Here is a 26,038-nt window from a genome sequence, read left to right as displayed (position 1 = left end):
CTCTTGCACCCATTTGGATGGATAGACAGACAGACAGATAGACGAGATCCTGGGGAGTGTGTTGGCCCATAGATAGCTGACTGAGACTCTGTGTATTTGTACAATGCCTGTCAGCTCTTGAATCTCATAACTTCACTGACCCAAACCTCTTTGGAAGTGGCCTCTTGGGCCCCGGGGCATGTCCTAGTGCCCTCTCTGTTATAGCATATTTTGGAGAAGTTGAGCAGAGGTTGTGATCCCAGGTCTCCTCTCCCTCCGGTACCCCCTGGGCAACTTCAGATCAGGCCCCACCCACCCTTGAGGCTGTAGCTAGAGCCCTACCCTGGCCTGCCCATGAGCAAAGCCTGATGTGACACCACAGCCTGCCAGGGACCAAGTTGGGAGGCTTAGGCATGAGTTGGCCTGGCTGCCTAGGAGACCCAAGCTCAGCCCTCGCTGATCGCCCTGCCCCGCAGAGTAGGGGGAGGAAGCACAGTGCGGGCAGCTGGGTGCGTCAGCTCAGGCCTTTCGGAGCCTAGGCCATCCAGAGGAGAGAAGGGTACCCAGGATAGAATCTTACAGTCAAACTTACAGGGAGAACTCTTTGCAAATGGCAGATGTTCCCAAGCTCTTTGCTTTCTCACAAGACCAACTCTTCATCATCTTTTGCCACTCCCACCTGAGCCAGCCAGGGCTGGCATTAGGGAGTTTGGAGAGATCCAGGATGCTTGCCTGGGGAGTTCCAGGATCTGGGCCGAGCTCTGGCTCTAGGGCTGTGCAGAAAGGAAAGGGCAGCTGCCTTAGCCCCTTACCTGGCCAGGTACCATGTTTGGGGAAGGGTGAGGAGCCCTCCGCTTGGACTCCTCGTCTCCCCCCACCCGCAGGCTGATGCATCTGTGTTCGTCTTCCAGAAAGAAGAGAAGGCCATGATCGCCAAGATGAACCGCCAGAGAACCAACTCCATCGGGCACAACCCACCACACTGGGGGGCTGAGCGCCCCTTCTACAACCACCTGGGTGGCAACCAGGTGTCCAAGGAGATGAAGCGGATGGTGAGTGGCTGGTGGGGCAGCCTGTGGGCAACACTCTCCAAGGCTAGGGCCTTCTGTGGGCATGAGGCCCGCACCAGTTGTCTCGTGTTGCCCAAGGGAATCTGGGGAGCCACACAAGCAAATACAAGTGCGGTTTGCCCCAACTTTGGACTAGGAGTAGGGCATCTGCTTCTGGCCCCAAGCTCTCCCCACCACCCCGTGGCATGCCTCATTAGGCTTTGGAACAGACTGGCAGCACCCCTTCCTCCCTCCCTCTTGGCAGAGCTTGCGGCACAGCCTGGAAGCAGGCATGTCTGGCTAGACTCGGCCAGCCACAGCCTCCAGCTGTCTCTTGGCACTGTCTGGTGAGGCCCCAGGGAGTTGGGTGGGCACCAGCTTGTCATACCCTCTTCCAGCACCTCCTGCATTTCCCAGGCAAGTGAAACCACATCTTTTGGTTCAGTTGTTCAGAAACTATCCTAGTGCTTTCTGGGAAGTGCCAGGTGGTGGTCCCCTTTGCCCTCTGTGCTGAGAAAGACCCCCCACTAATACCAGCCTTCCAGTGGGAGCATGTGGGCTGAGCAAGTCGGGGAGGCCATGGTCGGGTGTCAGCTCCACCTCCAGGGACCCTGCCTGCACACACCGGGACAGGTGAATTCAGGATGCACTGCCTGGGCTCTGGCAGCAATGACAGGAAGATGGATTCCTGGTGGGAAGAGGAGGAAGAAGCCACGTTACCGCAGTGGTGTTTTCTCTCTTACTGTCTGAGAGGTTGGCTTCTGCCCCTCAGGCATGCTGCTCAGCTCGGGGGCACCAGGTTCCCAGGTGGGAGTCACCCATACCAAGGAAGGGCCGAGGGATGGCACAGGGACTGTGTGTGTGTGTGTGTGTGTGTGTCTGTGTCTGTGTGTTTGTGTGTGTGTGTGTGTCTGTGTCTGTGTGTTTGTGTGTCTGTGTGTGTGTGTGTGTGGTTTCTGTGTGGCCACTTAGTGAAGGAGGGGCATGTTGCACAAGTAGCTCCAAGTTTGGGCTCTGTGGAGCAGACTGGGTTGAGGTTGTGGTAGAAGGGATCAGAGACGGACTCCCTGGAAATCCAGCAGGGTCAGCAGACAAGAGCCAGGAGCCTGGAGAAGGGGACATGCTGGGGACCCAGTCGCTCTGCTCCTTGTTAGCCAACACGTAGCAGATGATACGAGCTTAAGGAAAATGTACAGGAGGAAAAGTGAATTGAGCCAAGACCCCCATTTAACATTCTGACAGTAGAGACACCTCTTGGGGGGGGGCCCTGGGTTATCAGACAGCAGAGTGGAGAAACCTGGCCTTCCCCAGGGCTCCAAACTTGAATGTCCACAGACCTGGTCAGTGCCACTAAGGGCTCCAGCCACCACCCTCCCTCCCCTGAGCAAAGAGCAGTTGGCGACCCTCCCCATTGCCACCCCAGCCCTTTGATAGTCTCCTGCAGACTCTGTACCCACATGGTCAGGGCAGTCAGGAGTTCAGGACTAGCCTGGACAGCATAATGAGACCCTGTCTCTACAAACAATAAAAAGGAAAACTAGCTAGGCATAGTGGCATGCTCCTTCAGTCCTAGCTACTCGGGAGGCTGAGGCAGGAGGATCACTTGAACCCAGGAGGTTGAGGTTGCAGTGAGCCATGATCACGCCACTGCACTCCAGCCTGGGGGACAGAGCGAGACCGTATCTCAAAAATAAAAATAAAAATAAGGGAGAAAGGGGGAAAGGGGGAAGGACTGAGAGCAGGGACAGCAAAGGGGCAGGAGAGCCGAGAGAGAGGAGGCATTGAGCAGGAAGTGGAGGGGAAGCTGGGGAGTAGGGCAGGGAGATGGGGAGGAGGGGAAGGCAGAGAGGTGGCCAGGGAAGAGCAGGGAACAACCAGCAGGGAGGCAGGGCCTGGTGGTGAGAGATTCTTTCTGTTCAGAGCCCTTGGAAAGTTATTTTTTAGTGATATTTGATATAAGCTATATCTTTAGTTATTTTGGAGTCTTAAAGGAGATAGTTTGGACTATAAGCACTGTGTTGGCAGATATATTACTCATCATTAGGACAAGGAATTTTGGAAGAATTTGCAGTCAGGACTGTCATGGGGAAGGGACAGTCTCTGGAGAAGGAGGCTGCCAGGAAGTCTCCTCCACAGCGTTCATCGCTTTGCCCAGCAGGGAGGGGAAGGAGTGTGGAAGAACAGGGCTGTGGGAACAGAGGCTCCTGTCCTGGCTGGGCCTGGTGTCCCCTGAGGGGGCTGCCATCAATGGACAGCCTCTGGGACCCACTCCAGCGTGGCCCGTGGGAATATCTAGGCTGGGGATGAAGACAGGTTCCTCAGTGCCGCGAGGGCCATTGGGCTTTCCATGCTAACGTGCCTGGAATGTTGGAGAGAGATCCATGGAAGGCGAGCTTTCACCCTGAGCTGCCCACGCTGGATGAGTTTTATGAGAAACAGTCCACTGAAGCAGGGATGGGGGGCTGGGAGCGTGAAGTAGTGAGTGAGAACTGTTAGAAGGTTTGAAGTCGGAGTCAGCAGTGCCTTTTAAATCTTTTTCCAGCTTTTACCCAGCTTTTAAAAGTGATGAGCCGTGCTGGTTGATGCTTAGGCACTAGTGTCATAAGGTCTTTAAGGTTATTTATTAATAAAAAGGTTGCCAGTGGGAAGACACGTGTGGGCTTGAGCTCCTCTCACCAAACCCAGGAATGGCCGGTAGGGTGGGGCCCAGGTGCTGCAGGAGGGAGTGTAGGCAGACTGGGAGAGGCCAAGTAGCCGCTGTCCTAGAACTGTTAGAGTAAGTAGGTGGCGGGATTTGAGCCCAGTCTGCTCCGTTGTGTTCTTAATGGTCCCCCTGCCATGGTTTGTGTACCAGTATATTTTCGGTACTGTTACCAACTCGCCATGCCGACCTGGCGCTGAGCTCTCCACACCAACATGGCAAGCAGTGTGGTTAGGATGGTCCCAGCCCCCTACTCAGCACAGGAAGAAAAAATGGGTCCCATGCACCAGCCTCAGCAAATGACCAAAGGAGCATCGGGAAAGGTCAGAACAGGCTTATTCACAACATTTCGGCCTATTTTTGAACCATAGAGACCAGCATATATGTAATATAGCTCAGTTCTTCTCGGTTCCGTAATAAAATTTTTGCCGGCTCCTGGGATGGAATTGAGTGGGCCAACCCCTCGCAGGGGGTCTTCTGCAGGGAGCTCGCCTGTCCAGCTCTCTGCTGCCCGCCACGCCTGTGCTCCAAGGGATCCTGGGAGCATCAGGCACGGGCCTGCCCCCCAGAGGGAGAGCTCACTTGAGTGACATCTACGCCTCCAGCCCAGGGCTGGGATGGTGACGTGGGACCACTTTACAGCCTGGAGGGAGGGCCTGGCCATTCTCAAAGGACAAGGAGAAGGGTGCAGTTTGCCTAGGCAGACAACTGCCAGGCCATCCTGGGCCGGTGCTGGCAGCCCGGGAGGAGCTCAGAGCCTATAGTTGGTCACTTGGAGGTGACTCCAGAGGCTGCTGAGGCTCCCCGGAGCCCTCAGCTGGGGGTAGAGCCTCTGTGCCACCAGGGCCCCATGTCTGTTTTAGTGCCTGGTGGCCCGGCTCATGGAGACGAACATAAATCCCTCTTTTTGTATTTTCAAACCGTGTCCTCATTGGGAATGAAGAGTGGTGTGTTCATTTGGATTTTGGGTTTACCCAGTGTTTGCTGAACTCTGTTTGCCCAGCAGAGTACTCCACACTGCCAGGGAAGGGGCATCCTCTGTCCTAGTCCTGGCATCCCGAGGCTAATCTAAACAGCAAGTCCTGGGGCTACTTGTCACCTCCTGCACCACCTCTGAGATTCCACCCCTCCCCACAGTGGGGAAGCCTCCATTCTGCCACCACTGGTGAGACCCCGACACACATCTCTCCCTTTGCGGAATTCATAGATTCAAGAGGGCTTTGAGTTTGACAGCCGGTAAGGGCCCTTCCCACCCTCAACTCTGATAGAACAGCAGTCAGATCTGTAGCAGGTGGGTTCCTTACCCTCTGAGTCCCCAACCAACCCTGGCCTTATAAGAAAGCATTGATTTTCAGTTACTAAAACAGCTGTTGCAGGTAACTAGAGTGTAGTTTTTTTAAGTGCAAAATGTGCGAACTCCTGGGGATTTTATGTGTGCTCAGTGTGATGTACACAGGGAGGTGAGTGTGCATGAGTGTGTCTGTGTGACAGAGATTGTGCAGCCCAGCAATTCCCGATTTCCATCTGAGTAAGAGGCAGGATTGAGAGGGGACCCTCTGAGCCCAGGGTGCAGGAGGATGGCGAGGAGAGATTTAGGAAAGGAGTTGAGCGTGGGGGCAGGAAGAGCTTAGACACATGGATTGTGCCGGTGGATGAAGTGAAATCTCGGGGCATCCCCGGCGTCTAGCACAGCACCTGTCTCTTAGGGAGAACCCAGCTGTATTCTCCAAGTGAAGGAAGGAAGGAAAGGAGCTGCTGAATGACAATCCTCTCTATGTCCACGTCCTTTGGGAGACTGTAGAGAGGAGATGAGCTGCAGCCATCTAGAAGCCTCTGAGCTTTCACTTCTCTCTGTTCTCATTCTCTTCTCTTTCTCTTTCTATCCTTCTCTTCTAGGGCTTTGAAGACCCCAAGGACAAGTGAGTAATATGCCCTTCCTTATTCCTGCTCCCTGGGTCTGGGGGATATCTCCCAATCACCTTATCACTTGGTTTCTCCACACTCCATGGAAAATGAACCCTCTTGCAGTCTTAGCTGAGAGTGAATGGAGCCCACCCTAGCCGTCAGGTGGTCAGCAGCAGCCCCAGACAGGCCAGGGCAGCCCAGAAGCCCAGGCCACCCAGCAGAAGGACAGGGCCTCAGCACTGCCCATTTTATCTCCGTGACACGCTTGTGCACGTGTGCACACATGGCTCTCTCAGGAAAGTGCAGACCTTACACACTGGTCAGCAGTGCCTGGCATCCAGTGCCCCGAGGCAATGCCCTCTTCTCCCTCCTTCACTTCCGGTTCTCAGGATTGTCAGAAATTCCACTCCAGGACTGGGCTCCACCCTGAGAAACAGGGTGTTGAAGGTCAGTACTCCAAGTCTATGAAACCTGCTTCTCAAGAGTGCCCTGAGCTGGGTGAAAGAAACCAGGTGGGCCACAGTCCCTGTGGCAGAAACTGGCAGAAACTCTCACTGCCCGATCTAGGGCTTCTTTTCGGAAGGATAGAGCTAGAGGGTAAAGAGCAGAGCCTGTTAGCTGTAGGGAAAGTCCAACTAAACTGTCAATGGTAGCTCACATTGTTATGCTAATATAATATGTTAACAGAGTCAGAAAAGCCTATTGTCAACAAGGCCCTTCAGCCCGAAGGGGACTGAGACTTGGTCAGTTGTCTGTTCATCTGTGCACAGTTGTTAAGAGCACGGCTTAGGCTTCTGGTCTCAGTCTCAGCTCCCGCTGCCCTGATTGGGCTGATGGTGGACAGCTGCCGGGCCTCTCCGAGAGTCTGTGGGGATGGTCGGAAGAGCCAGCCCTCTGCCGGTGCCCCTGTGGTCAGCCTGTCTCACGCCCGTGCCTTCTGCTCCCCAGGAATGCCCAGGAGAGTGCGAACCCTGAGGATGAAGTGGATGAGTTTCTGGGCCGTGCCATTGACGCCAGGAGCATCGATAGGCTTCGGTCTGAGCACGTCCGCAAGTTCCTCCTGACCTTCAGGGAGCCTGACTTAGAGAAGAAGGTACAGCACCCTGGGTGGGAAGGAGGCCCCTGTGCTGAACCAGGACCAGGAGGAGGAGGGCAAGAAAACAGGAGGGCTCCCTCATGCCCCCAGCACCACGGAAGGGGTGGCCTCAGTTTCCCCAGCTCTGATGCTGCACTACCTAGAGAGATGTGAGTTCTAGGGAGGCTTCCCTGGTTGGAAGGGATACACCTTGACTTCTCTGTGCCTTCGTTTCATTATCTGGAAAATGGGGACAGTTAACATTCCCACTTCATAGGGTCATAGTGAGGATGAAATGAGTTTCTTTTTTTTTTCTTTTTTTTTTTTTTTTTTTGAGACGGAGTTTCACTCTGTTGGCCAGGCTGGAGTCCAGTGGCTTGATCTTGGCTCACTGCAACCTCCTCCCCCGAGGTTCAAGTGATTCTCCTGCCTCAGCCTCCTGTGTAGCTGGGATTATAGGCGCCCGCCACCACTCCGAGCTAATTTTTGTATTTTTAGTAGAGATGGGGTTTCACCATGTTGGACAGGCTGATCTTGAACTCCTGACCTCAGGTGATCCACCCGCCTCGGTCTCCCAAAATGCTAGGATTACAGGTGTGAGCCACCATGCCCAGCAGTTTCTATGTATGAAACAGTATCTGTCGCATAGTAGGCGTTCGGTGCATATTAGTTGCTATTTGCATTATTGTTATTATCATTGTCAATGGACAGCCCAACTGCTTTGTCACATTGGGACCTCAAGGTGTTAAAGTTGGCAGGGACAGTCAAGATCTCTCTGTTGCATTTCTTCACATTGTGAATGAGAAAGCTAAAGCCCAGAGTGGTTGGGGGACCTGCTTTCGGCCCCCCAGTGAAGTAGTGACAGAGCTGGAGTCAGACCCTGGTCCAGTCAGTTCTCTTTGGACTTTGTGGCAGCATCTCCCCAGGGTTCAGTTAAAATGGACTTGTGGTATGCTCATCAGCATTAAACCAGGCAAGCAAACTGAATTAGCAAGGTGAAGCTGTGGAAAGGGACCAGCAGTATATGGACCTGACTTGGGTGTTACTCTGGGTGACTGTGCCAGCCCAACCTCCATCAGTGTGGCTGCTTGGTATCATGGGCGGAGCTGGGGCTGGGAGCCTCAGATGTGACTTTGGACAAGTCATGTGAGCTCTCTGAGGCCCAGCTTGCTCATCTCTGAAGAAGAAATGACAGCAGTTTTATTCCGACTTCTTGGGCTGTTGTGGGGGTGCTGGATGATGCCTGTAGACACCTGGCATGTTTCCTAGCATGTAGATGGCATGCAGTCATGTACAGCCATGATCATTATGGATTACTCTGAAGGTGACCCACCTGCAGAAGGTTTCAGGTCTGTCTCAACTGCCCTCTCCATAGGCACTACCTTCTGGTGATCTGGACTGGTTTCCTAGGGTCTAAGTTTGACTCTGGTTCTCGAGTCTTCCCTGTTGTGGGAGTGGGCTGCACAGGTGACCAGCCCTGAGTGGCTGCCCCGGGTGTGTGGGATTGACAGGGCTGGAGCAGACCGGGCCAGGTACCTTGGCCCCTCTCACCCTGCCCGTCTCCTCTCAGTACTCCAAGCAGGTAGACGACCGATTTGGTGCCTATGTGGCGTGTGCCTCGCTCGTCTTCCTCTTCATCTGCTTTGTCCAGATCACCATCGTGCCCCAGTGAGTATCCCCGTCCCTCTTGGGCTCCTTCCTCTGGCTGCAGGGAATCCCAGGAGTGGGAGGGGGTGGTCATTTAGGAGAACAGAGCAGGGAGTCTGGCCTGCACTTGCTCAGGCAGGGAGAGAAGTTTCTGAGTGCCCTCGGTGGGGTACGAAGCCAGGGGTCTGACCTCTCTGGGCGGGAAGGTGATGTGCTCATTCCAGGGTGGGCAACTCTCACTAGGCGCTGCACAGCTGCATGAAAGATGCTTTTTTTTTTTTTTTTTTTTTTGGGGTGGGGGTGGTGGGGACACAGCATCTCGCTCTGTTGCCTAGGCTGGAGTGCAGAGGCGTGATCTTGGCTCACTGCAACTTCTGCCTCACAAGTTCAAGCAATTCTCCTGCCTCAGCCTCCTGAGTAGCTGGGAATATAGGTGCCTACCACCACGCCTGGCTAATTTTTTGTATTTTAGTAGAGACGGGGTTTCGCCATGTTGCCCAGGCTGGTCTCAAACTCCCAAGCTCAGGCAATCCACCCGCCTTGGCCTCCCAAAGTGCTAGGATTACAGGCGTGAGCCACCACGCCTGGTCAAGAGAGGCCTTTTTATCACTTAATTGTCTCGTCCCATTAACCCACCCCACCACTGACAATTGAGTCACCCAGAGTATTCCCTGGGCTGCTTTCTGTTAGTTCTTGAAAAAAAAAAAAAAAAATCTTCAAAAGATGCAGGTTTTCTACTACTGTGGATATTTCTAAGAATGGATTTCAAGTTCTGAAGGTATTTCACAAAGAGGTGTTTCTGAACTCTTCTGAGGACTGGCTGTGTCTCCGAGAAAGCCTATGGCTTCTATGGGGAGTACTTTGAAGTATGCAGTGGGATTTTGGAAATGAGGTTGAGGTGTTTGTTAAATTGTCATTCACATTAGAGTCTCGCTTGGGAGAGAAACATAAGTGCCTTATGTATGTACACCCATGCACATATATATATATACACACACGTACATATACGTATATGTATAAATACGTATTTTTACTTTTTATTATGTAATTCCTCAAATGCACAGAAAAGTAAAGTAAGTAATCTAATCAGTACCCATCTCCTAGATAGAACAACTGTTAATATTTTGCGGTGTTTTTTTCATCTATTTTTATTCTGATTTTTAAAAAGTAAATTTAGACAAAGACATTTACCCCTAAAAACCTCAATATATACTTAATTTAAGGACATTTTCCTCCTTAACCCCAATACTTTATATACCAAAAAAATTAACATCAAATCCCTACTATCATCTACTACCCCGTCCATATTGAATCTTCCCAAACTGTCCCCCAGAATGTCTTCTACTTTTAGTTTATTTGTAGCCAGGGTCTACTCAAAATCCACTGATTGCATTTGGTTAAATCTTCTAAGCCATGCTTCATCTAAAGAGTCCCCGAAGCCAGTACCTTCTGTTTTTCATGTTGAAATAATGGTATTTGAGAAGTTACAAAAGTAGCTGAGAGGGATTCTGTGCATCCTGCATCCAGTTTCCCCGAATGTTGACAGCTTCCGTAACTGTATATAATGATCAAAACCGGGAAATTAACACTAAAATGATACTATTAACTCATCTACTGACCTTATTCTAATTCATCATTTTCCCCTCACTATCCAGTTTGTGTTCCCGGAGCCAGTTCAGGATCCCATGTCGCATGTAGTTGATTCATGTCCTCAGTCCCCTCCCATCTGTGATAGTTCCTCAGCCTTTGCTTGTCTTTCATGACCTTGGCACTTTTGAGGAGTACTGGCCAATTAATTTGTAGTTTCAATTTGGGTGTGTCTGATGTTTTTTCATGATTAGATTGGGGGGGGTCTACATTTTGATAAGGCTCCCACTGAAGTGATGATGTGTCCTTCTCCATGTACCATAGCAGGAGGTACATGGTGTCAAAATGTATTTTATTTTTAATGGCATTATTAAAAGAATGAAAATATCCCCCTTACATTTGTATCTGTCATGACTCTGTTGGATGCCACAGGTGAAAATCAGGCACTGGCAGCCAGCTCCACCCTGGTTGACCCCTGCACTGAGGCTGTGCAGAGCTGGGGTCCTTGTTGGCATAAAACCCCATCTTTCTGTACTGATGTGGACGCACAAGTATCAAGAAGCAACCTGGAGGCCAGGTGCAGTGGCTCACGTCTGTAATCCCAGCGCTTTGGGAGGCCAAGGGAGGTGGATCACTTGAGGCCAGGAGTTCAAGACCAGCCTGGCCAACACAGCAGAAATGCAAAAAATCAGCCGGGCGTGGTGACGCAAAAATCAGCTAGGTGTGGTGGTGCACACCTGTAATGCCAGCTACTCGGGAAGCTGAGGCGGGAGAATCACTTGAAGCTGGGAGGCAGAGATTGCAGTGAGCCAAGATCACACCACTGCACTCCAGCCTGGGCAACAAAGCGAGACTCTGTCTCAAAAAAAAAAGAGCAATCTGGTTTTTCATCCCATTGCAACTGACAGTCCCTGTAGTTTGAGTGCATAGTCCTGCCTCTTTGCTGCTTTTCCTTCTCTGCAGTGGCTTGGGGGCTGGGTCATCTCAGTTACCTGCCCTGCCCGCAACGGCTTCATTCCCTCCTCTGGCCACAGCTCCAAGTGGCTTAGACATTGGCAGAGGTCATTCTCTAGCCACCTCCTCTCTAGGAAAGCCTTAAAAGCCACTCTGAAGATCTTTCTTTTCCCCTGAAGAGAATTCGTTTCCCTTGTTCCGTTTGTTGAAGGCAGCTAAGTGCTGGGCTTTTGTGGAGGCTTGGAACAAAGACGCTGTTTGAATCCTCCCTAGAGGTGTTCACCTGCCTCTCACGCCCCCCACGGGCTTTTAACCCCATAACAACACCTGGCCTCGTCAGGCCACTCTTCCTCCCTTGAAAGGCCACCTGGTGGTATGGTGGGGTGTGTTGTCCCTGGGCCAGCCCTTGCCCCAGGAGGGCTAATGGGAAGTTCCAGATGGAAAGTCACTTACAGCTCTTTTGTCTGAGGGTGGCCACCCGTGGTGGCCGTGAAGGTCACCTGTGATCTGCATCTGAAGGAGAGGCAGAGGGAAATCCTTGCATTTTGCTTGTTGAACTGGCTAGGAATCGAGGAGCAAAAACTGCGGGACTTGTTGTGGGACCTGGCAGTGGAAAGGGAGTGGGGCTTAGAGATTCTGCCCTTCTAAAGAGACAGCCACCCTTGTTTCTCAAAGAGTAGCTGGCTGTGCTGCTGACATAGGCATTTCTAGAAATGAAGGCTACTGATCCAATCAGTTTTCAGCCTTCACAGTTATTTATGGAGCTGTGAGTGACGACTTGGAGGGAGTAACCAGGTGGTTCTTCCAAGCTAAATGAAGCACATCAGTGAATAGCTGAGAATTAGGCAAAATACCTATCAGGTGTCACCTGGTTCTTCATTCAGCTTCCTGTGGGCTGCTGTCTCCGCCGGAAGGGGAGGGAACCATACCCTTATGGTTCCAGAATCCACCTGCAAGGCCGTGTAAGCCCTACTCAGGGAGTCAGTGCAAAAGGCTGGGCAGTGGATTAGGGGAGGTGGAGCAACTTCAGGTTCCCTCTCTGGATTTCAGAGCCCAGGCCCTCTGAAGCTGTGAGGATGGGCACGGGGGACCTGTGGCCTGCTTGCCAGGCAGTCCCCCCAGAAGCTGCAGCCCTGCCACCTGAGCCTGGCTTCTCCCTCCCCTCCTCTCTCCTTCCAGCTCCGTATTCATGCTCAGCTTCTACCTGACCTGTTCCCTTCTGCTGACCTTGGTGGTGTTTGTGTCTGTGATCTACTCCTGCGTAAAGGTGAGTGTAGCTGACAGCTGGGTTGCAGCCACCTTCTTCCCGCTTCTCTCAGCCCTAGGGGCCCTACCCAGGGGCCCAAAATGTGAAGGGGCCCGAGTATTGTGCTTGGCAGGGGTGGGAGAGTGCCTGATGCCAGCCACACCTCTCCAATGGCATTGGCAGCAAGCTTGCCTGGAGTCTGGCAAATGGTCAGTGGGAGCCTGTTCTTCACTGGCTGTTTTAACTTGCCCTTGGCAAATCTCTGCAACCAGAAGATGCTGTGGGTGCTGTGCCTGTTCATGTTATGCACAAGGAAGGAAGGGCACCGAGCACCAAGTCTGGCACAGAGCAGTGCCCAGTGAATATTTGCTGAGAGAATGGGTGTGGAGGAGGTCTCTCTCGACACCCGCTTTGGTGCTCCCATGTGCTCTGGAATTTTCCCTGGAGGGGACCTCAGAGATTATAGGTCTTGAGCCACCCAGCACATAGATGAGGAGTGTGTTTTGGTGTTTTCAAGCAGGCCATGCAGCCAGCTGGTGTTGGCAGCAGAAATGTGGCTCTTGTTCTGAGTTTTTCTCCCATATCTCTTAGGCGCGCTGTGTCCCCTGTCCACTGTGTCCCCTGTCCAGCCATGTCCCTCAATGCGACCTGGCTCTGGGTCACTCTGGTCTGTGGTAGAAACCACTTATGTTCCTGTTTGCCCTGCCCATCAGGCCTTTCCCTCAGTTTCTTCACTAGTGGTTTCAGAATTCCCTGACGCACCAGCCTGGCCTCCGGGAAGCACTCATCCCTGGGACAGATCTGTGCCTCTCCCACATCTGCTGAGCCTCTCCGACTCCTCCCTGACGCTCACTAGGAGCCAAGCCTCTGGGGTGGGCGGTGGGGCCCCCTGGAAGCTGCACCCTCTTCTGCAGTGAGCACCATGTCTTCCTTCTGGAGGAATTGGACCTTCATCCCCTCCAAAGTCCCCTTTCTCTCTCCACCCTCCAGAGAGGGCCCTTATTAGTCTGTTAACTGTATAGTCACGTCATGGTCAAGGTCTTGGTGGACTGATTGTCAGAACTGGAAGGGACCTTAGGAATCACCTGGTGTGGTTCACCTCCCCTGGCAGGTGCAGAGGTGGACAGCCAGAGAGGGCAGGGTCAGCCAGAGCCATTGGGCATGTCTGTGAGAAGCACGCCACGCTGAGCCGCGTGCTCCATCCGTTGCTAGTATTGTAGCATCTGATAGGCTGCATCGTAGGGCTTAACATTAGCTGGTTCCCTGCCTCTCCACTGACCCTCCTTCCTCAAGGCCACAGCCTCCCTCCTGCCCCATGTTCAGCCACTCCTGCCTTTTGGTCTTTCTGTTGTCAAGGCCCCCCCCAGCCTGCTTTATCCAGAGTGGACAGTTCCACTTCTTCATCCCGTGGCTATGAAAGGACGCTGTATTTTCTCAGTAGGCACAAAGCAGAAACAACCCAAGCATCCATCAACAGATGAATAGATAAACAAAACGTGCTGTAAATTGCAGTGGAATGTTATTCCATCATAAAGAGGAATGCAGTGCTGTCTCATGCTACAACATAGAAGGACCTTGAAAACATGATGCTGAGTGAAAGAAGCCAGACACAAAAGGTCACACGTATGGTCTGATTCCATTTATATGAAATGCCTAGAACAGGCAAATTCATAGACACAGAAAGCAGACCAGAGATTCCCAGTGGCTGGCAGGAGGGAGAACGGGTGTAATTGCTTAATGGGTTCAGAGTTTCTGTTTGGGGTGATGAAAGGGTTTTGGAAATTGATAGCAATATTGGTTGCACAACATGAGTGATTAATGCCACTGAATGGTACACTTAAAAATGGTTAAAATGGCAGATTTTATGTTGTATAAATATTGCCACAATGAAAAGTCACAACCACCTACAAAAAAAGTAAACCATAGTTAAAAGTTCTTTTGCTGAACCCCAAAGAGAACATTTCTTTTTTAAGTAAGGAACTGAGGCAAAGTCATTATTTGTTTGTTTCTTTCAGGCACTTAATTAGCCCATTCAGATCAGAATCAAAGCTGTGCATAGTCTGCCATTTTTTAAGCTTGAACCTAAATTTCCTTTCTTTTCTGTTAGGGGCTTAGGTGAACCTGAGCTATACTGATTTCATTCCATTTGAGTTTCCTGATTTGCAGTCAGTTGTGGAGGAGGGGAAGGGTGGGCCCATTTTCCTGCCTGCAGCCACCTTCACTGGCCATTTTTGGTCTAATGAGTTTTTTTCCCACAGTTCAAGATGAGTTATGAAAATCATCCCTGCCTTCTTTTGTATTGTTGAATTTGCCTATTTTGTTATCAGTGCCAAATTCACTGAGCAAGTTCTCAGTTCTTTTATCTAGCCCAGTGATTTTTGCTGCCTCTGTGCTGCAGAGGCCTCAGTTTCCTTGGGTGGGGGAGGGGCCGGTGGATGGAATACCTGCCCTCTACCCCCAGGCCACACAAACACTGTCCCCCCAGTCCCACACCATCCAGCCAGGGAGCCTGCTTTTTCCATCTTACAGATAGAAAGCTTCAGTAAAGAATTTTAGTGGCTTATGAAACCTGGAACCTGCCGCTCTGGGCTGGTGGTCCACCCATTGAATAGACTCCAGCACCCACCCTTGGCTCCCATCCCTGCCGCCTCCTTCTCTCCTGGCCTGATTAGCCTCTTCTCAGGGTTTGTCCGCTTTCTGGAACACAGAGCCCAATTTGAGAAGTCATTTGTAATATGAACTTCTTTCCACTGAATTCTTCTTCTTCCCTCTTTTATGTTGTGGGTTAAACAGCTTGCACGTGAAGACATGAAAGGAGCGTCTCCCTGGCTCTACCTCCTGCCATGTGCATGGCGGGGAACAGTACCCCTTCTTCCCCGCTGTGAATGTCTGCCTGTGTCTGAGCACCGTGGCACACTCACTGCGGTGGGTTGACCGAATGAAATTCATTTTCTCACCTTTGCAGGTGCTGACACAAAGCTGACTAGCCTGCAGTGTTTAGGGTCCTTCTGTTTTGTTTTTGAAAAACATTTGCGGTTTTACCAGAACACAGAAACTTTTTCTCATTTCCCCTGTCTCTCAGAAGTCACGGGGAGTGGCTTTGCAATGAGATGCGACAGTTCCTAAATTACCCCCAAGCCAGTTAGTGTCAGTCTCTTTCTCTATTTCATTTACTTTTCCATTTTCCCAGAACAACATGGACTGACTTCCTTGAACTGTCCATATTTTAACCTTTTCGAAGAGAGAAATATGAGAGTGTTGACAGAGTGAGTCGTCTTCTCTGGCTGTCGGGGAGCAGTTTTCCCTGGTTCTTTCCGGGTTTTCCCTTCTTACTAAGTGCTCTGGTGGCCTTTTTATCTTGGGCCTGTTCAGTCTTTTCCAGACACAGCTCAGTGCAGTTCACACACTCCCCTGGATTTCTCAGCGGGGCTAACTTGGTGCCTTGGTCTTCATTGTGTCCTCAAGTCCTGGTTTCACTCCTGAGCCTCAGCTGCCTTGCAGAGCCCCCACTGCCCCTCAGATGCCTTGCCTTAGGGACCGTCCCCTTGAGTGCTTTCTTCTGGAGATGCTGTCTTAGAGGGCAAGTCTGCACATCTGCACGAACCCCCCCTCCTTCCCTTGCCTTCTATGCTGACCTAGTCCCCAGAACTGCTTTTCGTAGAGAAAACCATGTTAAAGCCCTGCTCACCATCACACGTTGTCCACAACTCAGAGAATCTCAGGTTGGAAGGGGCCCATGCAGTGAGAGAGCCCAGCCACCTACCTGAGGCTGGAATTCCGAGTGATAACCCTGCGAGGGGTGGGCCGGCCTCTGCTTTGCTTGATCACCTCCAGGGATAGGGAGCTCACTCACAGCTCCTGAGTGCAGCCCCTTCCCTCTTTGGCCAGCTCCACATGTTCCACTGGACTCCCTGGAGCTCCTGCCTCATCATCCGGTGAAGCAGCCCTGGTCTATACCTGACAGTGCTGGTACTTTTGCCGCCACCGCCCAAATGGTGACTCCCCTTTCCCCACCGCTTGATCTAGGTGCCTCAGCCTTTACTGTGGCTCATTAGAAGGCCAAACTCCTTCCCAGCAGTTTGGGACTTAGGTACAGATAGGCCCTGTGGGGGAACTCAGCTGCGTAGCTGTGTGTGTGTGTGTGTGTGTGTGTGTGTGTGTGTGTGTGTGTGTGTGTGTGTAAATCTCTCTTATCCCCCAGCCTGATGGCTTGCTTTTGGTCTACATGGTACTCATCCCCTGGACCTGATTGTATGAGCACCTGGGATCTGTGACCAGAGCCTCCTGTGGGCCCTGTCTGCTCTGCAGTCACTGACAGAGCCTCTTCTCCTCTCCCTGCAGCCTGCATGTAGCTAAAGCCACCTTGCTGGTTCTCCTTTTTACCACTCCAACTCAACTCCTGGTCCACAGTTTCTAAAATAAGGTCTAACTGTGCAACCAGTACCCCTCCCCTCCTAGGTGTCTTCCATCCTGTGAAGATTTTAGGATTCCCATGTTCACCTTTCCCCCTGCATGCTCAGGAGACACATTCCTGTCACCATTCACATCTCATCATACATGTCATTCATTTAGGAGATGGAGAGGTCTTCGTTGCAGGAGGCATATTGTAGGTACTCCCTGTGTTTTTCAAGTCAGGACAGTCCAGGATGCATATCCAAGCTATGCTACTTGGAGCTGTGTTTCCTGAGCCTCAAAGGTAGCTTTTATTGAATCTGCTTTGCAGATGAGGAAACTGAGGCCCAGAGAGGTTAGACAGCTTTTTCTAGATCCTGGAGTTAGGAAGTGGTTATTGCTAGGATTTCAACCCAGGTGGTTTTTACTTCAGAGCCCATGAGCCTCCCCTCCAGGACACTGCCTGTGCTAATATATCCAGTTAACTCCTGAAAGGCCAAGTGATGAGAGCACTGGTGTGGACCCCTTCTGCCTGCCAGGTTTGACCTCTGTGGTTTTCTTACCTTTTTTTCTTTTTCTGAAGTAGGAGCTACTGCTTCTTTTATTAGCTCCTTGTCAAAGAGGCTGTATTCTTAAACTTTTTTGCCATCCAATTTCATCCCCTCCTTTTATCTTTGCAATACCCTGGCCCTGCATCACAGACAGGGGCCCAGGGAGGTCTTCGATGTACCTGGAGACACTCAAAGAGGCCAGGATCAAATTGTTCCTTACCCCAATCATGGTTTATTAACTATGTTCCCACTCCTGTTTTTCATGTTGAATTGATTTGAATTAATCAGATTGGGAATGTACTGGTTCTGAACTTATTTTTTGAAGACAGTTCTTTTTCTGGGCTCTGATTGTGAGCAAGCATTAAGTGATTGGCTGGTGCAGGCAGTTATCCTGCTGGAAAATCCTCTCCACGATCTGACTGCAGTTGTGGTGTAGCCCTGGGAAGAGACTTTGCCCCTGGCAAATAGTTTTTTTGTTTTTTCTTTTTGTTTGTTTGTTTGTTTGTTTTTGAGACAGAGTCTCGCTCTGTTGCCCAGGCTGGAGTGCAGTGGCGCGATCTCGGCTCACTGCAAGCTCCGCCTCCCGGGTTCACGCCATTCTCCTACCTCAGCCTCCCAAGTAGCTGGGACTACAGGTGCCTGCCACCAAGCCCGGCTAATTTTTTGTATTTTTAGTAGAGACATGGTTTCACCTTGTTAGCCAGGATGATCTCTATCTCCTGACCTTGTGATCCACCCGCCTCGGCCTCCCAAAGTGCTGGGATTACAGGCATGAGCCACTGCGCCTGGCCAAGAGTTTTAAGATCCAAACTGGGGTTAGTAAAATCTAGATTTAGGGCTGACATACAGATGAACTCTCTAATTATAGGAGATGAGACACTCTTTAAACTGATATCAAGACAGGATGTCAAATCTTCTGGAGACTTCAAAAGAACAGTAATTCCTGAGTTCCTACTGAGGTTTTAAAGTCAAGAGAAACTCTTTTTAAAGAGTGTAGAGTGTGGCCGGGTGCAGTGGCTCACGCCTGTAATCTCAGCACTTTGGGAGGCTGAGGTGGGCGGATCACGAGGTCAGCAGATCAAGACCATCCTGGCTAACACGGTGAAACCCTGTCTGTACTGAAAATACAAAAACAAAATTAGCCGGGCGTGGTGGTGGGCGCCTGTAGTCCCAGCTACTCTAGAGGCTGAGACAGGAGAATGGTGTGAACCTGGGAGGCGGAGCTTGCAGTGAGCCGAGACCATGCCACTGCACTCCAGCCTGGGCGACAGAGCGAGACTCTGTCTCAAAAAAAAAAAAAAAGAGCATGGAAAAAAAAAAAGAGCATGGAGGAAGTTGGCTTGTAGCAAGCAAGCAAGCCAGTGCACACTCAGTAATTCATTAGATGGTAGAGCCACATCTAACACTGATTTTTTTTTTAAGCCTGCAGTTCTTCTCCTCACCTCTGGATGGTCCTTGTGGGGCTCCTGGTCCCATATTCACCAGGAAGCTAATGTGCATACTCTATTCCCCAACCACCTTTTATTAAGAAAGTTTTAGCACGTATTAGTAACCTTTGCCTCTATCAGTCATTACATCGGTGATTGCAAAATGATGAAAGAAGCCTCTCAATCAGTGGATGGGGTGATCAGAACTGAACAGTTTAAACAACATAGGGCAAATAGGAGTTGGGGTGGGGGTGAGGGAAGGGGATGGAGATAGAATGACAAAATTTTCAGCAGCCAACGATTTGAAACCATCTGTCATACCATTTCAGACTGAGATCCTCATGCTAGTGCCAAAACACTTCCCCAGCTGTGAAATCAAAAATTCCTTTAAATGGGAAGTAAGGACTTTCATTCTTATTGGCAATATAGCTCTTTAAAATGCAAATATTAACTAACTTTTCTGTTGCATTTAACAGCTTACAGAGCACTTTCAAATGCATCACTTTACTAAGTCTTGATAGCCACTCTGGGCGAGAGCTATTCCCAATTTCCCAATAAGGAGACGGAAGCTCAGAGTGTAGAGTAACACCCCAGGATCACACAGCCAATAAGAGGCTGAGCAAGATTTTTAAAAATAAGAGCTTCATTGTGACATAATATGCATACCATAAAATTCACCTTTATAAAGGTGAATGAACTTTTAATACACTAGTTTTTAGTATATTCACAAAGTTATTCAACTATTGGTGCTAATTCCAGAACATTGTTGTCATCCCCAGAAGAAACCCCCAGACCCATTAGCAGTCACTCTTCCTTCCCTGATCACCACAGCCCCCAGCAACCACTCATCTACTTTGTCTCTGTGATTCACATGTTCTGGACATCTCACATAAAGGGAATCTCACATGGCCTTTTGAGACTGGTTTCATGCACTTAACATATTAGTTTCAAGGTTCATCCATGTAGCATGTGACAGCACTTTACTCTCTTTATGCCTGAAAAATATTCCAGTGTATGGATATATCACATTTTGTTTATTCATTCATCAATTGATGGACAATTAAATTGTTTCCACTTACAGGCTATTAGGAAGAATACAGCTGTGAACATGGGCGTACAAATTATCTGTGCAAGTCCCTGTTTCAGATTCTTTGGGGGATATACCCAGAAGTAGAATTACTGGATCATATGATAATTCTATGCTTGATTTTTTGAGGAGCTACCCTATTTTCCCCAGTGGCTGCCCCATTTTACATTCCCACCAGCAATGCACAAGGATTCCAGTTTCTCTGCATCCTCACCAATACTTTTTTAAAACTTTCCTGATGGTGTTAGTTGATGGACAAAAATAATTAATTTTGATAAAGTCCAATTTATCTGTTTTTTTCTTTTTTGATTGGTGCTTTTGGTGTCACCTCTAAGAAACCGTTGCCTGATCCAAAGTCACAAAGGTCTACTTGTATGTTTTCCCATAAGAGTTCTGTAGTTTTGGCTTTTACATTTAAGTTTTCTGGTCCATTTTGAGTTCATTTTTGTACAGGGTGCAGTAGGGACCCAACTTCATTTTTTGCATGTGGATATCTGTGTGTCCCAGCACCATTTGTTGAAAAGACTGTCCTTTCACCATTGTCTTGGAACCCATGTCAAAATCATTGGGCCATAAATGGAAGGGTTTGTTTCTGGACCCTCAATGTATTTGATTTATTTTTATGTCTATTAAGCAGGATTTTAATACAAGCTTATGCTCTCCAGATCACACCTTTCCTTCTACCACATAAGAGGGTTTGGTCAGAGGGTCTCTTTTATTATCCCAGAGGGTCTCCTTTATTATCCCAGTGTTTGTTCAGAACATGTGCCACAGGCTTGATGGTATAGGAGCATACCTGGGAGGCTCTCCTGCTGGGGAGATGGAGTCCCAGGCCTTCATCTTTCAGCCTGTAGTCCCAGCTACTCTAGAGGCTGAGACAGGAGAATGGCATGAACCTGGGAGGCGGAGCACTGCCAGGCCTCTGCCATGGCAGCAGCTCTTCCTGTGATCTATCCATCTTTGTGGTCCCCTCTTTCCCTGTGCTGATAGGAAATGGCTTTGCTGGAAGGGTGGAGGAGGATTCTGGGGTCAGAAAGATATACACCCTCCCTATGCACACAGCCAGCCCCAAGCCCAAGACCCAGGGGTGAGCAGGGGCCTGACTTTTTGTCAAGAACTCTGTCTACTTACAAGCTAATGAGTTTGCTTGTTGCTGTTTCATAGAGGCTGGCAGAAGACACAAGACTCCTGGGTCAGAGACAAAAACTTTATTACTCATGTTACAGTCAGCAGCATGAGTGTCAGCATATTTGTGTTTGAAGTCCCTTTGCCACTGAAGTCCCATGTGATGGGCCCTCATGGATGCTGCACATGTAGTGGGTTTGGGTTGCAGCTGAAGAACACTGGACCAAGGGCCCGACACTTTTTTGAGTTGGCAGCAAATACTGTAGCACACAAGCCAGTTCCCCTCCCCACTGGGAGTAAGTGGTCACATGGTGGTCATGCTACGGCCCCATGACCTACTTAGCTGTCTGTCAGTGTGGCCAACTGCAGACGCTGTCAGTATCGGGATGGAGAAGCCTTGTGGTCTGGCAGTTTAAGCAAGAATTTGCAGGGATGCTCACAGCCCATGACTGGGGTAGAGACCTTTGCCTGCTTCACTCACCACAAAAGCTGGGGGTGCCCAAAGGTCCCAAGAGCCCTACAAATAGGAGACTTCAGAGATGGGATGCGGCTTGCTCAGGAACACACAGGAAAAGCCAAGCCAAGCCCAGGCTTCCCAACTCCTGGCTCAGTGCTTTTTCAACCACCCTGTCTGCCCTTGGGGGGTTTTATAGACACCTAGCTTGTCTGTAGCAGATAGGCCTCAGCAGGAAGTGCTGGGGGCAGGTAGGGGTAGGGCATCCTGGATCCACTGCTTTGCTTCTCTGTCCATCAGATTTTTTTTCAGCCTAGGTTGCATGGGAGATGAGGGGGACATGATTTACAAGGCCAGCTGCATCAGATTTGGTGGCAGAAATGGGACTTAGGAGCCCAATCATTTAATTACCTAAGCTGCAGGGGGTCTTTGAGTAGACATGGTTTGTCTGGTGGAAGAATACAGCGTAGGAGAGAATGAGGGAAATGGCAAGTCCTTGGAGCCTGGTGCTAAGGATAGAGCTCACTCAGTGCTCAGGGCCACACCCACCTCCTTCCTGCTCCTCGCTGGTCAGTCCCTCCTCCCGAGCCCAGAGGCCTAGTCCTCTCCAAATCCTTAAACTCACCGCTGCCCACTCCCTCCCAGAAGCCTTCTCAACCCTCCTGGGAACATTCTGAGCCCTCCACGACTCCTCAGCTGCCACCCACCGCCCCTCCCTGATGGCACACAGCGGGTCAATGTGCTTTTTATTGATTTCTCTGTTGGGTCAAGATACCATCTTTCCTGTCTTCCTGCCTCTCTCACCTGGGTTCCCCACGTAGTCCCGCTCCTGGTCAGCTGCAGAATCTGCCCTGCCGTTGACCTGGAAGCAATGGTGCAGCGGTTCAAGGCTGGAGCCTTGCAGGCTGGAAGGGCCACCAGGAAGGCCCGGGGGTCATGCTGGGGAGAGACACAGGTGGGTCCACTGCACTCCCGGGACCATTTGTGGAGTCCTTGCTGAATGCTATTCCGTCTCTCCCTCCCTCCCTCTCCACCCCTGCCCCACCCTAGCTCTTCCCCTCCCCACTGCAGACCCTCTCCAGGAAGATCGTGCGGTCCAAGATGAACAGCACCCTGGTTGGGGTGTTCACCATCACCCTGGTGTTCCTGGCGGCTTTTGTCAACATGGTGGGTGGCTGCACGACCTCCTAGCACCTCCGCAGCCCCATTGGATCAAACCCAGTGGAGCCATGTACCCGACAAGCAGGGCTAGGAGAGACTTTCCCTGGAAGTTCTTATTTGTTTCGCACCTGGGTCTGGGATCAGCTTTGACTCAATGTGCCTCACACAAGTTCTTTCTTTTCTTCTCTTCTCTTCTCTTTTCTTTTCTTTCCAGTTTTGAGACAGAGTCTTACTCTTTCACCCAGGCTGGAGTGCAGTGGTGCCATCACAGCTCACTGCAACCACCACCTCCTGGGATCAAGAGGTCCTCCTGCCTCAGCCTCCCAAGTAGCTGGGACTACAGGTGTGCACCACCACTCCCAGCTAATTTTTGTCTTTTTTTTTTTTTTTCGAGATGGGGTTTCCCCATGTTGCCAGGCTGGTCTCAAACTCCTGGGCTCAAGTGATCCGCGGGCCTCGGCCTCTCAAAGTGCTGGGATTACAGGCATGAGCCACTATGCTTGGCTACTCTCCCACTAAGTGAAGTTGTTAGCTCTTCATTCTCAAGCCTGGTGGGGCCAGGAAGAGTTTAGGGAATGTCCCCAAGGCATGTTTAAGAACCCCTCCCTGGGAGGGCACGCTAGCCACACCCCCTCCAGCCAGGACAGCTGGACAGACTTTGTCCGTTCCTCAGCCTCTTTCAGATTTTGTCCCCATCAGTGCCATGCTGCACCTGAGGCGGAGGACAGGCGGGAGCCTGCGGCCTGGTGGGCTGGGCTGCTCTACCTGTCCCCCAGCAGCTTACCCTCCCCTCATCACCCTCCTTCCTCCCCCCAGTTCACGTGCAACTCCAGGGACCTGCTGGGCTGCTTGGCACAGGAGCACAACATCAGCGCCAGCCAGGTCAACGCGTGTCACGTGGCGGAGTCGGCCGTCAACTACAGCCTGGGCGATGAGCAGGGCTTCTGTGGCAGCCCCTGGCCCAACTGCAACTTCCCCGAGGTACTGGGTGCACAGGGGCTGGAAGGGAGTGGTGCCCTCCCCCACTGTCCCCTCAGCTGCTCAGGACAGTCTGAAGGACAGGGTCTCACCAGCTCACTGTCTTCTAGAGGCCTGCTTACGCCGGTATCTCTCACTCCTACATGCCAGTGTCTGCACTGGGAACAAGGGGAGCCTCCTCCGTATGACAGTGACTGTTAAAGTGGTGTAGCTGTTGTTTCTATAGTGCTTACCAGGGACTGTGGCTAAGAGCTCTACATGCGCTTACTCATTAAATCCTCCCAACAACCTATGACATAGGTATTATATTATCTCCTTTGTAGAGACGAAGAACCTGATACACAGAGAGGCTAAGTAATTTGCCCCAGATCACACAGCCAGGACTCAACAGAGTTGGAGCTCTCATTCAAGTTGTCCAGCTCCAGACAGAGTTCGTGCTCCTGATCTGAGGGCAAAACTTTATAGACCCTCAGCTTCTCTAGCAGACCCTACCCCACCTCAGGAGAACCCACCTAAGCCCCAGCTGTTAGAGTCAGAGAGGAGGGAGGGGAGCAGAGGAACCCAATCCCAAACCAGCACTACTATAAACCTCACCCGTTCAAAGTGCACGGTTCAGTAGCTTTTAGTGTGTTCACCGATGTGTACAGCCGTCATCATCATCTAATTTTAGAATACTTTCATCACCCCAAAAAGAAATTTTGTGCCTACAGGCATTTGGGTTTAAAAATAATACCACGTATCCTTATTTGGAAAACAGCATATATGAAGCACCTGTGGCGTGCAAGTTGCTTCGTTCATGGTACTGCGTTTGCCAGGAAGCAGTTCGCTGTCAGCAGCTGGGCTGGGCTTCCAGCCCCCAACTTCCCAAACCCCCAGCTCCCTATGGGTGCACACATGAAGCCTGTAAGATGGGGGCAGTTTGCCTTTTTCTGGGGAGAAGGTCCATGTTTTCATCCAACTCCCAAAGGGCCTGTGACTGCAGCTGAGGGGTGCTGTGGGCTGTCAGTGTGGGCCTCCCACCCAGCCTGGAATCTAGCTCTCAGATGTACAGACAGGGCAGGGAAGGCCCAGGGAGGAGCAGGGCTTGGCCCCAGGTCACCTAGGCAGGTGCAGCCCCACCCCCGCTCTGCCCCACCCCTGGGCTGGTGGCAAGCTCTCTGTCTCCTCCAGGCAGCCATGCTGCACCCAGCCTCCCCTTCCTAGCCTCCCCTCCCCAGCCTCCCTAGCCTCTGCTGCCTCTCATATCTGGCTGAGAGCCCACAGGAGCTCTTCAGCTTTCTGAGGGCTGTTTATGAGGAGCAGAGGCTATTTTCAGTCTCGTACTTGCCCCTTGGTGGTGGCTCCCCTGGTGAGGCTAAGGCCTGGGGGGAGAGGGTGGCAGTGGGCAGGTCCTGGCTCCTCATTTGTGGGAGAGGCTTGGTGCCATCCTTCAGCCCCCACCAGCTGACCACCTCCCTCAAAGGTTGCTCCTGATTCAGCAACTCCTCACAGACCAGACCCTGGGGGGTCCCCAGCATCCAGTGTTGGCCTCCTGGTTATCTGGGCCAAGGTCTGAATGGGAATCCAGGCTGGCTCTTGGAGCTCCCATCCCTCCTCCCAAAGACTGGGGCTCTGGGGCTCTGAGCTGACTCATCTGGGCATGCCCTCCTCATTCCCTCTTCTGCTCCTGTTCCCAGTGGTGATGTGAGGCTTCCCCCCACAATCCAATCACCCAGGGGCCCTTGGCAGTCCTTCCTTGGCTCCAGAAGGCCTGAGGAGGCTGAGGGTCCGCCCTAGGGGCTGCCCCAGCCCAGGGCAGAAGCCGTGTGCAAAGAGTAAACATCTGGAAGCCTGATTCAGAAACAATGGTGCTAAATTAAAATAGTAATAATAATAATCATAATAATTGATGCTGACGTGCCTAGGGTTAGCATCAAGGGACAGCAGCAGATGGGGACCTCCGAGATTACCTGGTTTAGCCTCTCAGTTGTCTAAGAAGGAAACGGAGGCTCAGAGACCAGAAGGGGCTTCCCCAGAGGGAACAGCACAGGGCACGATCCCTCCTCTGAAACCTTTGGAGCCCCATATATTTTGGTCTTCAGAATTTTTCAGATTTTAAAAGGTTGCCTCCCACCCCCAGTGGAGTCTGATCATGAAATGGTCATATTTCCACAGTAGTAGCATGTCTGCATGTCACAGGGGACAGGATAAAGATGATAACTAGCGTCCCAGAAGTGAGGTCAGCTTTTGCCACCAGAGCAGCTCCGTTCAGGCGTGGCCCCCTACAGGAGTCATGAAAACACATTCAGCTTTTGGAGCTTTGGAGTTCAAAGCTGCAGATTAGGGGCTCCCTACGGTTATTGAGGGTGCCGGACACTGCAGCGAGGGCTTCCTTCCGTGTGTTCATCACAGCGAGCCATGAGATAGGAAGCCTTGCAGAGGGGACACTGAGGCTCAGAGGGGCTGAGCACGCAGCCCGAGGCACACAAAGCCCAGCGTGGATCAGGCCTGAAACCCAGGGCAGCCTGGGCCTGCAGCGCAGCTGTAATGTGGGGCTGTCCTGCAGGCAATGGCCAGACTCCAGCTGGAGCCCATCTCCTGGTTCCTAACCAGGGCCCTTCACTTTATATCACACCTGTTGGGAAATTTACATCAGCAGAAACATGCCCAGCCCAGGCCTCACTTGAGCCAGCTCAGACTGGAGGATGCATGGGGCCAGGGCCCGGGGCCAGGGGTTGGGC

The 26,038-nt window shown here is 51.3% G+C and overlaps 1 protein-coding gene across 2 annotated transcripts in view; it reads left to right on the top strand.

Moving 5' to 3' along the window:
• ADCY5 (adenylate cyclase 5) overlaps nucleotides 1–26,038 on the top strand; it is a 167,105-nt gene that overhangs the window by 122,943 nt on the left and 18,124 nt on the right. For both annotated transcript variants that reach the window (XM_008950512.5, XM_034957194.3), the window contains exons 8-14: nucleotides 891–1,031; nucleotides 5,626–5,648; nucleotides 6,583–6,727; nucleotides 8,280–8,377; nucleotides 12,077–12,164; nucleotides 22,230–22,346; nucleotides 23,157–23,321. In XM_008950512.5, coding sequence (XP_008948760.2) covers nucleotides 891–1,031; nucleotides 5,626–5,648; nucleotides 6,583–6,727; nucleotides 8,280–8,377; nucleotides 12,077–12,164; nucleotides 22,230–22,346; nucleotides 23,157–23,321 — 777 coding nt within the window. The remainder of the gene's footprint in view (nucleotides 1–890; nucleotides 1,032–5,625; nucleotides 5,649–6,582; nucleotides 6,728–8,279; nucleotides 8,378–12,076; nucleotides 12,165–22,229; nucleotides 22,347–23,156; nucleotides 23,322–26,038) is intronic.

The sequence above is a fragment of the Pan paniscus genome, chromosome 2 (assembly GCF_029289425.2).
Source record: "Pan paniscus chromosome 2, NHGRI_mPanPan1-v2.0_pri, whole genome shotgun sequence".
Classification (NCBI taxonomy): domain Eukaryota; kingdom Metazoa; phylum Chordata; class Mammalia; order Primates; family Hominidae; genus Pan; species Pan paniscus.
The sequence above is the reverse complement of the archived record's forward strand: the minus strand, read 5'-3'. Positions and strand labels throughout refer to the sequence as shown.